The sequence below is a fragment of the Pinus tabuliformis genome, chromosome X, assembly GCF_031772625.1.
Source record: "Pinus tabuliformis cultivar Carrire ecotype Pingquan chromosome X, CPIR1, whole genome shotgun sequence".
NCBI lineage: Eukaryota > Viridiplantae > Streptophyta > Pinopsida > Pinales > Pinaceae > Pinus > Pinus tabuliformis.
In genome coordinates, this window is record NC_142308.1 from 747,944,759 (window position 1) to 747,960,266 (window position 15,508).

At 38.5% G+C, this 15,508-nt stretch overlaps 1 protein-coding gene across 6 annotated transcripts in view; it reads left to right on the forward strand.

The window, feature by feature from the left end:
* Nucleotides 1-2,362: 2,362 nt before the first annotated feature.
* The window catches only part of LOC149142056 (ubiquitin-like-specific protease ESD4), an 88,838-nt gene continuing 75,692 nt past the window's right edge, over nt 2,363-15,508 (forward strand). For 3 of the 6 annotated variants that reach the window (XM_089450063.1, XM_089450064.1, XM_089450065.1), the window contains exon 1: nt 2,365-3,727. In XM_089450063.1, coding sequence (XP_089306189.1) covers nt 2,810-3,727 — 918 coding nt within the window. In that variant the 5' untranslated portion in view covers nt 2,365-2,809. Of the gene's footprint in view, nt 3,728-15,508 lie in introns of all 6 variants that reach the window. The other 3 variants (XM_089450066.1, XM_089450068.1, XM_089450067.1) reach the window with 2 other exon arrangements.

A 15,508-nucleotide genomic window follows, 5' to 3' on the forward strand; every position in this document is an offset into this window, starting at 1 on the left:
CCTTTTGTGTTTTTGAAAGGGCTTTGTAAGCCAAACAATTACACGAATTGCTTCGAGAACTTCCCTCCGCCACTATGTTTACTAGAGTGACTGCAGTATCATATACAATTTACTCATAACCTCCTCATATTGGTGAGTGAGTGAGCATGTCCAACAGAGTTTCATTCTGCAGGTGATTGATTATACTTGTCCTCATCATTTCACTCCTCTGTTTGTCAAGGCAACCATCACATATTCATTTTTCAAATTATCTCACCTTCTCTTCGACCCTGCCAAATATATCATCATTGGCTAAGAGGGAAAGATTTAATCTTTACAGAAGACTGCAATTTCCAGGCAGCTTTGCCCACCATGCTCTCACTCACTTTTAGTATAATGCAGAGGCGTGACGCTTGGAATACCCTTTCCCCATCTTTTTCTTCCCCTTCTTCATCCCCAAGTGACCCATGCATGTATTTATTTATTTATCCGCAACAATCGTTTCCAGGGTTCAAACAATAACGCGGCCGAACACAACGAACGTTCACCCTGCACTTGTTTATTACTCCTACCACAACGCACTGCTGGAGCTGCTCCTTCTCCCATTCGTTTCTTCAATAACGACTTCATTCCATTCCATTCCATTCCGTTCTCTCCTCTGTTCTCATGTTCAGGCCGCTCTCCACAACTGAATCTCACTCGTATTGTTTGCGGTGGATCAATATTATTGGTTCCATTGTGCTTGAAGATAAGAGGAATAAAAGGTGGTCTCTCAACCAAACAAGTCCTCCACATTGCTATCATTTTCAAACTCTTCAAGAAAAGATAGGAAGGTCGACAGAGGAACCCGTTCTGCATCTAATTAATTAAATCACAAATGATTAGAATAACAGTGAAAAACTGTGAAGAGAATGCCATTTTACCTCTATTATCTGGAATATTTCCGATCCGAAAAATTTATTTGAGGACTAGGCTGTGGAGACTACAGTAGCCCAGGTGCATAGAGATTCAGAGGCAACCCTTCCAATGATGCGTCTGCTCGCTGCAACACCTACAACTCCACGGTCTACAGTAGCCCAGGTGCATAGAGACTCAGAGGGATGCGTCTGCTCGCTCCAACACGAAATCTAAAGATGGGAGCCCTTATTTCCAGCTTTATTTCAAATTTCATTTTGGCGCTTAATTTGAAAACGGAGTGAGAGAGAGCAACATCATGCATGCTGCATGCATGGTGTGTACCATCCTTTACAACTCCACCATAACCATCACAAACACCCAACGGAGGAGACATACGTTGTTGTTGGGAGACGGAAGTTGCTTGCTCAAAGTTATTAAAAAATCATTTTACAAATAAATAAATTTAAATAATAATAATAAATAATTAAAATTAAATTTACAATATTTTTTGTAAGCTTGGTAAGATTTTCTTATTTTTGAGTTTACATGTCTCAACCATTCATAAATAAATTTAAATAATAATAAAAAATAACTAAAATTAAATTTACAATATTTTTTTTGTAAGTTTGGTAGGGCTCTCCTCAACTTTACATGTCTAAACAAATCATAAATAAATTTAAATAATAATAAAAGATAAGTAAAATTAAATTTACAATATTTTTTTTGTAAGTTTGGTAGGACTCTCTTATTTTTGACTTTACATGTCTCAACCAATCATAAATAAATTTAAATAATAAAAAAAATAACTAAAATTAAATTTACAATATTTTTTTGGTAAGCTTGGTAGGAGTCTCCTATTTTCAACTTTACATGTCTCAACCAATCATAAATAAATTTAAATAATAATAAAAAATAACTAAAATTAAATTTACAATATTTTTTTTGTAAATTTGGCAAGACTCTCCTATTTTTGAATTTACAAGTCCATTATTCACGGGGCTAGGGTAGCACAAGATTCGAAATCAAGATCTCCTATTTAGTGAGACTTCATTCCAAAGCCATCGCTACTTACCCAGAAAAACTAAAATTAAATTTACAATATTAATCTAGAAATAAATTAAACAATTTTTAGAGCGAAAGACTAAATGATAGAAAAAACTAAATTAACAATAAATATAACCAGTAATAATGATAAGTAAAATAGTAAATTTCCATGATTATTTATGCATTTCTTTGGTAGCATTACCAATAATAAAAAATATAGAATGATGTATATGTGGATATATACAACCATCATGTAGTGTGTGAGAATTATGGTGACTACCAAAGATGGTGTAAAAAAAAAATTGTCACTTTGTTTTCAAAGAGAGTCTCCTCCCGCTTCCCAAACAAATTTGAAAAATAGATGAGGATGAGTCTTTGGCATATTTTCATTTTATGGGTTAATTTATTAAAATAGAAGCTACAAATACAAATTTAGGTTTAGGTTTTGATGAGCAGACAGAAAAGGCAATTGTAAATGGAAAAGCCCTGAAATGAAAACTGTAACTGTCTCTCTAGAAATAAGGGGTTAAATTCTTAAGATTTATCATGTATGCCTGCATGACCTCCGCATCCTTTATTTTTCTGGCAATGGAAACGGATGCATAAACCTATCCATTTCAAAAGAGACGCACACATATGCTTCATCACAGGGGTGAAGGGACTGAAACTTTGAGACTTGAAACGTCTCAATTCCATAAACATCAACTACCGTTGAAATTGCTCGCAGGGCGGCGCCCTCGCACTCTCAGGGTTTGGAGTGAAATTTTTTAAAGAGAGTCAGCGCAACTCGAACTCGAGATCTTTTGATGTAGCGGGGAATGATAATCCGTTCGCTGTGAATGGGAGCGACAAATTGTTGTTGTCTTTTGCTCAGGGATTTGGACATACAATGGGTGCCCTAACGGACCAACTCAGGACCTCCACTAAGTCCCCACCACTGTCGTCTTATTCTTTTTCAATTAACGGAAGCAAGAGTAGGAGTAGGCTCTTCTCTGAGCGCCTGGAAACGGAGGAGAGGAGGTACACGCAAAGCACGACACCGCTGAGCACGCCAAATCAAATTTCATGGTATCAAAAGAAGAAGCAGCGCCTGGGTTCTCCTACTCCGGCTAGGTCTCACCACAGTTTGCTTCTGCCGCGATCCGAACCCTCGACGTCAGCGGCAAATCTAGCCAGTTGTCAGCGGCAAGTCTATTCAGATAGACTGATCAGGACGTTAGAATCTTTTCCTCCCCCTTCTCCTTTGACGAGGGCTGTGCAGGGCCCCCAGCGGCCGCAGCAGCACTTCAGGATGTTTTCCACGCCAAAACAGTTGCGAGAAAGCGTTTCAGAAGCCCAACATTTGGAGGACGAGAGGAATAGCAAGACATGGTGCTTCGAAGAGTCGTCTAATCCTAAAGCCCTGGAAGATTTCAAGAGGAGAGTTGCTCTTTTGCAGAAGCAATTTGGTTATGTCCAAAGAAATGATAATGGTGGAGATGGACCTTTCACTCAGCAGGGGGCGCTTCAGCTCAGCCCATCCTCATCATCTACAATCACAGCTCATGTTGATGCAGAGAGGGGTACAGAGGCTATGCTGGAGCATGGCCGAGAAGCACAGCCCAGTGACGATAGAGAAGCGAAGGTTGGGAACAGTCAGCCTCGGTATAAGGAATTATTTGAAGAAACTAAAAAGAGGGATTTCAAATTGAAGCGCTTAGAGTTGGAGCTCGAGTTGGCCACCACGAAGCTTAATGCATTGCAGTTTACAAAGAAGAAGCTGTTCAAGGCTAAGGAAAAAGAAGAAGCAGCTGTGGAACACAAATCAGTAAGTAATATATTTTGTAGCTAACAGGCTTTACTAACTATTGATGAATTTAGTTTACGGTTTGTTGGAAATTCATTCATCTGACATGTTTGGAGCATTCTCCTAAGATAATATTTTGCTTCAAAATAAACGGTTTAATCGATTGCTCAAGGCTATTGGATTTCAACTCTCCATGAGCTAGTAATGAATCATCCTTATTTGAATGTTTTTAGTAGTCGCTATAGCACTGAGTTTAGTATATGATGATTATATAAGATATTCATAATACAATGCAAGATGTGAAAAATAAATAGTTATTGCAAATGGCAATTATTAAAGGTCAGGCAACAGTTGCGGGCCATATATACATGATGCAAATAGTGAAGATATAATGCGAACATAAGCACTTGGACAGAGGTTGCCTTGAAAAAAACCCTGGGGTCATCACTACCAGCTTTGCCTATAGGTTATGACATTTCGGGCAATTGTTCTTGTCAATGCATCACAAATCACATGTACAATGGTAATGAAACTCCTGGAAGGTAGTGCCAACTTTGTGCATTTGTCTTCCTACGTTTCTTGTGTTTCCATCTCTTATTACTTCCATAGGCTCTCTTAAACGGTAAGAATTGTTTACTTGTTTAAGAGAAAATCTCTTACACTTATTTTATTTCCTTCTCTTGTTTGGAAAAAAAGCCTGTACTGAGTACTCATGTCCAAGCTTGTAATTTGATATAAGGTGGGCCACTTCTTTTTTCTCCAAAATGAACAAATTTTTAGTAATGATTTTCAAATACTTGACCGGTGGTCCAGTTGCCTATGGCACTAGCCTCTATTATGGATAGTCTTCTCAGTCCTTTGGTCAAAATCTTGATTTTTCCAGTGAAAGGTGAAAATCATATCTCATCTTATAGTTAAACGAAATGGCATATACTGACTTTATCTTAACAATTATCTTTGTGTAATATCCACAAATAGAGATACTAGAAAAATAACAATATTTCCAAAACAAGGGCACAAAAGAATTTGAAATTTTATTTGCATATAAAAATCAGAAATTAGAAATATGAAAATTACTTGCTGAAATAAACACAAATCTGAAATTGTCCTCTGAATTTTATCTCCAAATTGACCTCCAAGCATGATGAATGATTGCAACATAGAGAAGATGATGTGTTAGGGTCTCACAAACCGAAGCTCTTCCACCAAAACACACCCTTCTGACTAGGGGGAGCCCATATGTCTCTCTGAAACCAGGGATACTCAAGGTTGTCAGACCTTAAGCCCAAAATTGCAGCAACATAGAATAGAAAACTCACATCATACATCTCCTAGCTACCAAAGTGACTTTCTCCTTTTATTAACTATGGAAGTCTAATTATCCATGCAAGATTCTGTCTTGAATCCATGTGCTTTAGTGAGGCTCAAGATAATGTGCGGATGTACCTTGTTGACTTGAGGACAACCCAAAGTAAAGTGTTTAAAGCACTGGAGTTAAGAAGAAGGTGTCAAGGAGATGCACATTGTTAACTCACTAATCTTCATGGAGTTCTCTTCCATTCATTTTAGTTAATTGATGGTGAACTAGGATGAGATGGTCATGTGCAGGGCTAAGGGAGTATGCTCGAGTTCAACTGAAGTAGAAGTGGAGAGAAGAAGCATGTGTTTAGTCTAGTGGAGATGCTTTGGATCTAACTCATGTCAAACTACTGTGAAGTGGGAGAGAAAAAGGCACGCGTCTAGTTAATTGGACTACACTCCCAATTATCTTCCCATGCATTCATGCGCTGTAGTTAACTCTAAGAAAAGTGCCAACTCATTCCTCAATTAGTGCATGTGCCCTAGTGGACTTTAGTTTGCTCATGCATGAACTCCAAATAAGTCCCAATTATGCTCAAACTTATCTATGCACACTAATCCACATGCATGCGTCCAAACTAGTGGTGCACGACTTGTACTCGTATAAGACTTGTCTGGCTATTGATTCGACGACTCGTATAAGAATCGATAACTGTTGAAGAAGGTGTAACTAGGTTCGGTCTTCATAAATGTAATTTCGATCTTTGTATTTATTAAAGAAAAGAAATATTATTTTGGTTATTTATATCAATGAGTTTCTTGCTCATTGTATATGTCTAGCACATGTCAAAGTGCTATAGGGAAGTCAAAGAGTCAAAAGAAATGTTGAAGACTGTTAAGGGCATGTTACACCATGTATTTATATGTATTAGAGTCCAAGAAATACCTCCAAGCAAAGTCACAAATCTCCTCCATGCAACGACATCACAAAAAGAAGCAATGTGAGGTATAAATGACAAGTCGGCCTCAAGGCGACCTAAAGAAGGGACATACCTCTATATACAAGAGGTTGTCCACTCCTCCAATGACAACGAAGATCACCTTTGAAATCAGCGAGAAGAAGGGACAAGATAAAGGTGAGAAAGGGACAAAGAAAGGAGCCTCTAGTCCAGCGAAGGAGGAAGAAAAAGTACCGAGCCTTAGAGGACTGTTCTAAGGTCAATTGTAGTCACACATGTGAAGAAAAAGAGGGTCTCTCTGCTGGCATAGCAGCCCTCCACCATAGTCATACATATCTCATTGTTTGGGCTAGAAAAGTAGGCCTAAAAGGCCTCTCACTCAAGCGAAGAAGGAAAGAGGACTTTCACATAAGGTTCTAGAAGGAATCCCCTCACACGTGCGAAGAAATAGGGCCACACTGCTGTCATATCATACTTGCAACTATATCTCAAGAAAGAGCTCGGTTGGAGAAGGGATACAATACTCTTTATATGTGAAGGAATCTACTCAGGATCAAAGAGGAATATCTCTTGTAGAAGAAGCATAACAAGGACTACTATCAGTGGTCGAAAGAAGGACAAAGTGCCTGAGGAAGGAGGACGAAGTGTTGGAAGAAGAAGGACAAAGACTTGACTTGTGCTTGGAGGATATTCTTGTCAAGGGTCTAGGGTTTGGCATTTATCGGTAGAAGCCTCAATAAGATAAATTTGAGAAAGGGTTTTCCTCTCTAAGAGAGAGAGGTTTTGCCCTGGCAAAGAGCCAACATCTTGTGTTCTTGTCTTTTGTATTTTTTGAAGTAAAAGAAAATACACTAATAATAAGAAGAAGATCAAGCTAACAAGAAAAATAAAAGTATTTCACAAATTGTTATCATTGCTAGAAGAATCCTATCATAACTAATTGCCCTAGATTCTTCAATATGGTATCAGAGCTAAGGTGACACATCAAGGAAGGGCATCTCAAGAACACATACAAGGTTGAAGCATCAAGCTAAGAGTTTCAAATACATCAAGGACAAGGAGGTCTACCATCTACTATCCATCAAGGAAGACTACAAAGCAAGAAGAGAAGCCTTTCATATAAAGGCACCTACAAGAAGATCCATTCAAAGGAGAACCTACATCAAGTTACATCATCTTCAAAAGAAAAGCACTCCAAGTCAAGCCTCACACTCCAAGAAGTCTTCATCATCAAGCAATCTCTTTGAAGAAGGAAATTTGAAGATCATCAAGATCCAAGAAGGCAAATCATCAAATCTTCAAGAAGGAAGCAAGACTTCTACATCACCAACACTATCAAGTAAGTATTTGTATGTCCCCTTTTGAACATATCTCAATGTCTTTTTGCAAGGAAAGCAACAAATTGGTTGGGACTGCTAATTTCCTTGCATGGAAAAAGAGGACTGATTTATTTCTCAAGGAGAATGAACTTCTAGACCACATCAAAGGGGATGTCACTGTCCTTGCTAAGGAACAAACTCAAGCCTTAGCAAAGTACAATAAGGATGAAACAAGAGCTCAAAGGATTCTAATAGAATCCATCAAGGACTCTCTCATTCCTTATGTTTCCAAGCTTGAAACATCAAAAGAAATCTATGATAAATTGATAGAGCTATTCTCGGTTAGCACAACTGGAGAAGTGATATCACTACGCAATGAATTGTACAAGATGAAGATATCCAAGGAAGGAATAGCTCCCTACTTCATGAGAATCTCTGAGATGAGAGATCAACTTCAAGAACTAGGAGAAGTCATGTTTGACAAAGAAATGACAACTGTAGTACTCAATGCTCTACTTGAGGATTGGGGCAACTTCACATCAAGTATATATGCCAAGAAGGAAGCTACCCCACTAAGTGAACTTTGGTCTCTATGCAAAATTGAGGAGACTAGACTCAAAGCCAAAGATGATGTGGGATCAAAAGAGCAAGCATTCGCTGCTATGGCCAAGAGAAAGGGAAAATTTGGCAAATTTGGTCCACGAAGGACAAGCAACAAAGATATGTCCAAAATCCAATGCTTTGGCTGTCAAGAATATGGACACTACAAAAGGGATTGTCCCAAGTTTAAGAAGGACAACAACAAGAGGAAAAGAGAAGAAGCTCACATTACCTAAGAAGTGAAAGAAGAAGATAAGAAGCAGAAGGAGGACCCTCCAGATCTCTACTATGATTGAAATCAACTTCTTCACATAAGTCTTCTTTAAATTTTTTGGGTATGATAGGAATATGTAGCAGTAGGATAAAATGCATGGTTTATGAAAATGTCATCTTCAGGAATATAGGAGCATCATGTAGAAATAGCTCAGATAAAGATATTCATGTAGGAAGGATGAAGCCATTAGATGACCTCATCAAGGCATAAAGGAATGATCATGATCTAGAAGAATCATCTTGGAAGGCCACTATCATTAGCAGAAAGGAGCATTTGCAGGATGAGGACTACTAGGATCCTTCGATGGAATCTTCAATAGAAGGTTCATGACTTTCAGGAAAAGCAGATGTCTCGATAGGAATTCCACTTATGGGGATTCAAGAAAGGATGATCTGTAGGCAAGGAAAGATATAGCTGAGCTAATGGGCTTGAGGTAATCTCAATCTAGGAAGCTGTCAAAGGAAGCTGAGATGATCAAGAAAAGAACTAAGATGAGGTATGTATGCATCTATGTTTTCAATTTAAAAGTCATGTCATCATATGTGTTAATGAGCATGGGGAATGGCTCTAAAAGCATGGTCAAGAATAGGGAAGATCTCTTTCATTAAGAATATGCTCGAAGACATGATTCACACACTGATAAAGGTCAACATGAGAAATGTCCTCATAAGAAGTATGAGGTGGTTGACTAAGCAACCTATAAAGAAGCATATGGGAAAAGAGATCAGGGATAAAAAGGACACCATGGACACTAGGGATCAACATCCGACAGATTTGTTGAAGGCATCTCCCAGAAGAAGGCATGAGATTCCAACTAAGGAAGAAAAAGATCAAAGGACCCTTGACGCCTGGAAAAGCCTTGGAGATGTGAAAAATGTAGGATTCTGATGATTCAAGCCAATAAGATGTCATGATGGAAAGCCATCTCGTAAGGTACTATTTGATTTAATGTTAATTTTGAATTCTTGAGTAATATCTGGATGGAGTCATGTAGGGCTACTGGAACAAGAGTTGTAAGTGCAAGTACAACTATCATTCATGTGGTGGATGGAAATTCCTGAAAGAAGCATGAATAAAAAGAAGTAGCCATATGACAAAGGTTCAAGATATGTATCAAGAAGGCCACTTTCCACAAGGAAGGAATGACGTGACAAACTAAGAAGGAAAGTGATCGATCGCTGATGCCCTACAAAGAAGAAGCACAACAAAACTTCATGACATCAAGGAAATAAGGAGATCCAGTAGCTGAAGGACCCACAAAGAAGAAGTTGCTGATCTGTAGAAGAGTCCGTAGCTAAGATGGAGCTCTGACAAGTTACCGATTAAAAGGGAACTTGGGCAAGTTCCCCAGTTGAGAGGGAGAGATAGACACAACATTCTTGTCTTCACTTTGGAAGAAAGAATGGAGAATTGGGTAATCATCTGGCATTCGATGCTCTTTAAGGATGTGTAGGGCATCCAAGACAAGAGTAGGCAAGAGGATCAATATTCTTTGAGGGCTGGGAACTCAAGATAAGAATAGTCCTAGAAGGTCATACTCAGTGAACACCCAGTTTGGTATGTACCTTGAGAGACGATGATGAAGGTGTCTAGACTCTGTAGTCATTGGTCTCACCAATATTGTGCTCTGATCTAATGAGAGATAGTGCTGTCAGTCAAGGCCTTGCTATGTAAAGAATGTTGGTTACTATGATGCTATAACAGATGGATTGCCAATCTGATTTCTCTTATGTGAATTTTTCAGATTGAAAATGGCCAAACACCTTGTAATGATTTATGAATACCTCCCTAGTTAAGAGGGAGTGTTGAAGAAAGTGTAACTAGGTTCGGTCTTCGTAAATGTAATTTTGATCTTTATATTTATAAAAGAAATGAAATATTATTTTGGTTATTTATATCAATGCATTTCTTGCTCATTGTATAGGTCTAGAACATGTCAAAGTGCTATAGGGAAGTTAAAGAGTTAAAAGAAATGTTGAAGACCCTTAATGGCATGTTACACCATGTATATATATGTATTAGAGTCCAAGAAATACCTCCAAGCAAAGTCACAAGTCTCCTCCATGCAACGACATCACTAAAAGAAGCAATCCGAAGTATAAATGACAAGTCGACCTCATGTCTACAAGTCGGCCTAAAGAAGGGACAAACCTCTATATATAAGAGGTTGTCCACTCCTCCAATGACAATGAAGATCACCTCTGAAATCAGCGAGAAGAAGGGACAAGTTAAGGGTGAGAAAGGGACGAAGAAAGGAGCCTCTAGTGCAACGAAGGAGGAAGAAAAAGTACCGAGCCTTAGAGGACTGTTCTAAGGTCAATTGCAGTCACACATGCGAAGAAAAAGAGGGTCTCTCTGCTGTCATAGCAACCCTCCACCACAGTCATACATATCTCATTCTTTGGGCTAGAAAAGTAGGCCTATAAGGCCTCTCACTCAAGTGAAGAAGAAGCTCACTCAAGCGAAGAAGGAAAGAGGACTTTCACATAAGGTTGTAGAAGGAATCCCCTCACACTTGCGAAGAAATAGGGCCACACTGCTATCATATCAAACCTACAACTATATCTTAATAAAGAGTTTGGTTGGGGAAGGGATAAAGTACTCTTCATATGTGAAGGAATCTACTAAGGATCAAAGAGGAATATCTCTTGTAGAAGAAGCATAACAAGGACTACTATCAATTGTCGGAAGAAGGACGAAGTGCCAGAGGAAGGAGGACGAAGTGCCAGAAGGACAAAGACTTGACTTGTGCTTGGAGGATATTCTTGTCAAGGGTCTAGGGTTTGGAATTTATCAATAGAAGCTTCAATAAGAGAAATTTGAGAAAGGGTTTTCCTCTCTAAGAGAAAGAGGTTTTGCCCTGGCAGAGAGCCAACATCTTGTGTTCTTGTCTTTTGTATTTTGGTAGCAGTTTGATGAAGTAAAAGAACATACACTAATAATAAGTAGATCAAGCTAACAAGAAAATTAAAAGTACTTCACAAATTGTTATCATTGCTAGAAGAATCCTATCATAACTAATTGCCCTAGATTCTTCAACAAGAACGACCTGTATACGACTCAGTAAAATATAGAAAAAACTTAAAATATGGTAAATTTAAGCACAAAAAAGAAAACAAATGGAAATTTGCTGCATGGATGTTTCTTATACGGGTTTGTACGAGTTTGATAGGAGTCGTATGCGAGTCAATTGGTCAACGCAAGTCTTATGCCAGTAAGGGTCTTATGAGCGGGTTCAATGCGAGTGACTCGTTTCAACTTTCAGCATATGACTCGTGAAGACCTGCGAGTCTTGAAGGGTCTTATAAGGGTTTGTGCTTCAGTGGTTCAAATCCAATGTGGCTCTGTGTCCTTTTCCTCTTAGGTAAGCCAAGGAAAGGACAGTCGATTTGCTATTAGTTTTCATGGTTTGAGTTGGGGACATTACAATCCTCCCCACCCAAAGAATGCTTGTCCTCAAGCATTTGTAGATCAGGATGCTTAAGAATCTCCTCCCCTTCCCATGTTGCATCCTCCAAGGGCAAGTTTTTCCATTTGATGAGATATTTAGAGATTACTTTATTCCTCAATCGTTTCTCCCTTACTTGTAGAATGGTCTCTTGAATAAGTATCAATTTACCTTCTTCATCCATGGGAGGTAATTTCGTTGAAGGAGTCACATGCTGCCCAAGAGCCTTTTTGAGGCATGATACATGAAATACATTGTGAATCTTGCTTGTAGAAGGCAACTCCAACTCATATGCTACTTCACCAATTCTCCTAATCACCTTGAAAGGCCCATAAAATTAGGGTTTAAGCTTTTCTACTCCACTAATCTTCATTGAAGATTGTCTATAAGGTTGAAGATGCAAAAATGCCATGTCTCCCACCTCAAAAGACTTCTTGATTCGATGACAATCAACATATTTCTTCTGCAGTCCTTGTGTAATCTGAATATTCTTCTTGAGTGTCTTGACGATATATGCTACTTCACCAATTCTTCTAATCACCTTGAAAGGCCCATAAAATTAGGGTTTAAGCTTTTCTACTCCACTAATCTTCATTGAAGATTGTCCATAAGGTTGAAGATGCAAAAATGCCATGTCTCCCACCTCAAAAGACTTCTCGATTTGATGACAATCAACATATTTCTTTTGCAGTTCTTGTGCAATCTGAATACTCTTCTTGAGTGCCTTGAGGATATATTGGTTCTCTTTAGCCTAGTCAAGATCTTTTCGAGCTCTAGAATCAGGAAAGACCATATCCACAAATGTAGGAGCTTCATAACCATAAAAGGCTTTGAAAGGAGTAATGTTGATGCTCATGTGATATGTAGTGTTGTAACCAAATTATGCAAATGTAACCATCTTACCCGTGCTTTTTGCTATCCCGACACATAGTTCCTTATGTAACCCTTGTTAATTTTCTAAGGGCTTCATTGTTCTTTTCTTTGATAATTGCATTACTCTTTTAACAATTATAACATCATTTACAATTATGTAGAAAGAAGAAAAGCATTCACACATATAGAGACACCATGATTGGTCGGAGACCACGACAAAACCTCACAAGGGGGAAAAACCTTCCAAATTCATCTTCTTCTATTAGATTATCATCGGAAGTTCAACAGAGAGGAATAAGATACAAGAGTCATAAGGCTTATCTAGGGTTACATAGGATTTGTTCACAACTTTGTTTGTGAAAAAATTACCTTAATAATGCAGTCACACACTACTTCATCACACTGATTGATGCAACTAGGAAATATCACCATTTCTCTGATCACCATATATAGACTGAACCGAAATTTCATTAATGCCATATACATATGTACTTTGCCATTGATGCTCTACGTATGATCCTGCATCAATGTATAATGTATATGCATTGAGGTGAGGTGAACCATGCTCATAGATTCTCTATAGAGGAACCTTGTACAACACTGTGAAATATAATACAAAGACTAGCCAACTGTGTTACCAACTAAGGAATGTAGAAATATCATGCCACTGTGAAACTATAAATCCATATAATTAAGTTGCCATACATACTTCCATGCAACTTTAAATCCATACAATTATGTTGCCATACGTATTTTCATGTCATATAAAAGTATACTAGTGGCAAGAACAACATGTACAAAGCAGAGTTCAAGATACATATAACAATGCCCAGATTGAGATACATAACTGTGCCAAGTTCAAAGCTATGTGTCAACTATATATATATATATATATGTATGTATGTATGTATGTATAATTGCTTTATATCCAAAACTTAGCTGCGACTGTCATATCTTGGTACTTGCGAAAGTAATGTAGCAAGTGGGCTCAAAATGGAAATACGAGAGAACTGTAGATATATTCAAACCATTTCAGAGATGCGTGGAACCTCAATCCATGATGTGTGGAATCTGAAGAGCCTCAGATATGCGAGAGAGAAAACCCTTGTGGAATTTTAGAACTAATCTATCCACCCGATGTCTTTTGGAGATCACTTCAATAGAATATTTATAGTTATTTTCCATTAACGAAGGGTCATGACTCTTGGAGAGCCGACATATAGTATTGAGGCCAACATGCAAACTTGAATTCCTTTTGAAATTAATAATTTCCCTCTAAATCGATTGAAGCTGACCTTGAGATTTTTTATTTGAATTTCACATGATTCCCTCCAATAATTTGAGCCGAATTGAAGATCACTTTAATAATAAATTGAATTTAGGTGAGTGCTAGGGAATTTCTCCCTAGTTGCAAAATTAACTCCCTCTCAGCTAGGGAGGAATTTCCATTAATGTCATAAGCCTTATATAGGATATCCATCACAGTTGCATCATGGCAAATCTCGAGGGAACATATTTTAACATAAGATAGACAAACAATTGGATCATTAATAGGACCCATCTCATATCATCTCATAAAAAGGAAGCATCCTTAACCAATGGTACGAGAGATTAGCCCTCCAAACCCTTATAACCTCAAAGACATATATATGGCCATATCAATAAGACATTCAACTCAACATAACTTGATCATTAACTAAACAAGAAGAAGAGTCGACATAGGAGAGCTTTTGGCTTCTACCATATATCAAGAATCATTATTGAGGAACTCAACTTAATCATCATCATAGGGGAGCATTCAATTTCCACCCTATAAATTCATTATCATCATTAGAACATATCTTATCTTGGCTTATCTCAGTCTGTTGAACAATCTCAAATCTAAAGAAGAAGAAAAATCTAACATCATAGGAGAGCCTAGCTCAATCCATAATAACATCAAGGAGCCTTGCTCAACCTAGAACCACATCGGGGAGCCCAACTCAACCCGAAACATCTGCTAGCGGGGAGCTCAATGCTATTACTTGGGAACCTTGTCATCGACGAGCCAATGCTACCACCCAGAATCCAATGATAATGAGGAAGGTCCTATGGGACACTCTCACCCCAAGTAATCTCATATAGGGGAGCATTCAGCTACCACCCTGTATCCAATGATAATGGGCGAGATTAGACCTACCCCAATGTGCAGGGATCACAGTCTAACCCAAAGTCCTTGACAATAGGTGAGATCAACTTACTAGAGGTAAGGATCACACTCTACGCTATTGTCCCTGATCTTCCCATCTTGACCCTTGAGAGTCAGATGGTAGAACACTTGCATCCACCAACTTGGGCGAGATCCACCTACTGCAAGGGGTAGGGATCACACTCTATCCCAAGCCCCTCATCCCATTGGCCAGATGGGGAGGTTATCCCACAAGGTGGGCAGGATGCTAACTGGGGCATACTCTGACTAGGGGGGATCCCAAATCTCACACACCCTATCGATCAAAGGTCCCTCATCCCTAGGAGCCTACAAACTCAATTCCTCATCCTGGGAGCTCAACCGAGGAGGAAGAGTAATGCTCAGTGTCCTTGATTAGCCCAGACCCTTGCCCAAGAGGGTCACATCCATCAATCCATGCTGCTCTTGTAAGATTAGAAACACATCACTATGCTCATATCTAGTATTAGCTTCAAATAGCTCACTGAAGAGTTGAATCATATTGCCTCATGCATTACGAAGGGCAACAATTCTTTGATTTCTTGTTCGTAGAAGACATCAAGTGTCAGAGCAAAAATTTATAACATAAAGCAAAAAAAGAACACCATATTCATCTTTTCTCCCTTTTAAGCAGGGAAGTAGTAATTACACGCCTAAGCTTGTCTCATATAGCAACTTCATCTTAATTCATGAAGATGTCTCTGACACAACCATGTATGATTAGACTTTGTTTAGATCAAAGTGCATACAAGATTGTTTCTAGCTACATATGTATATCTAGACTCCATCTATGTGAGCAACACAAGGATTCATCATATCTAGCA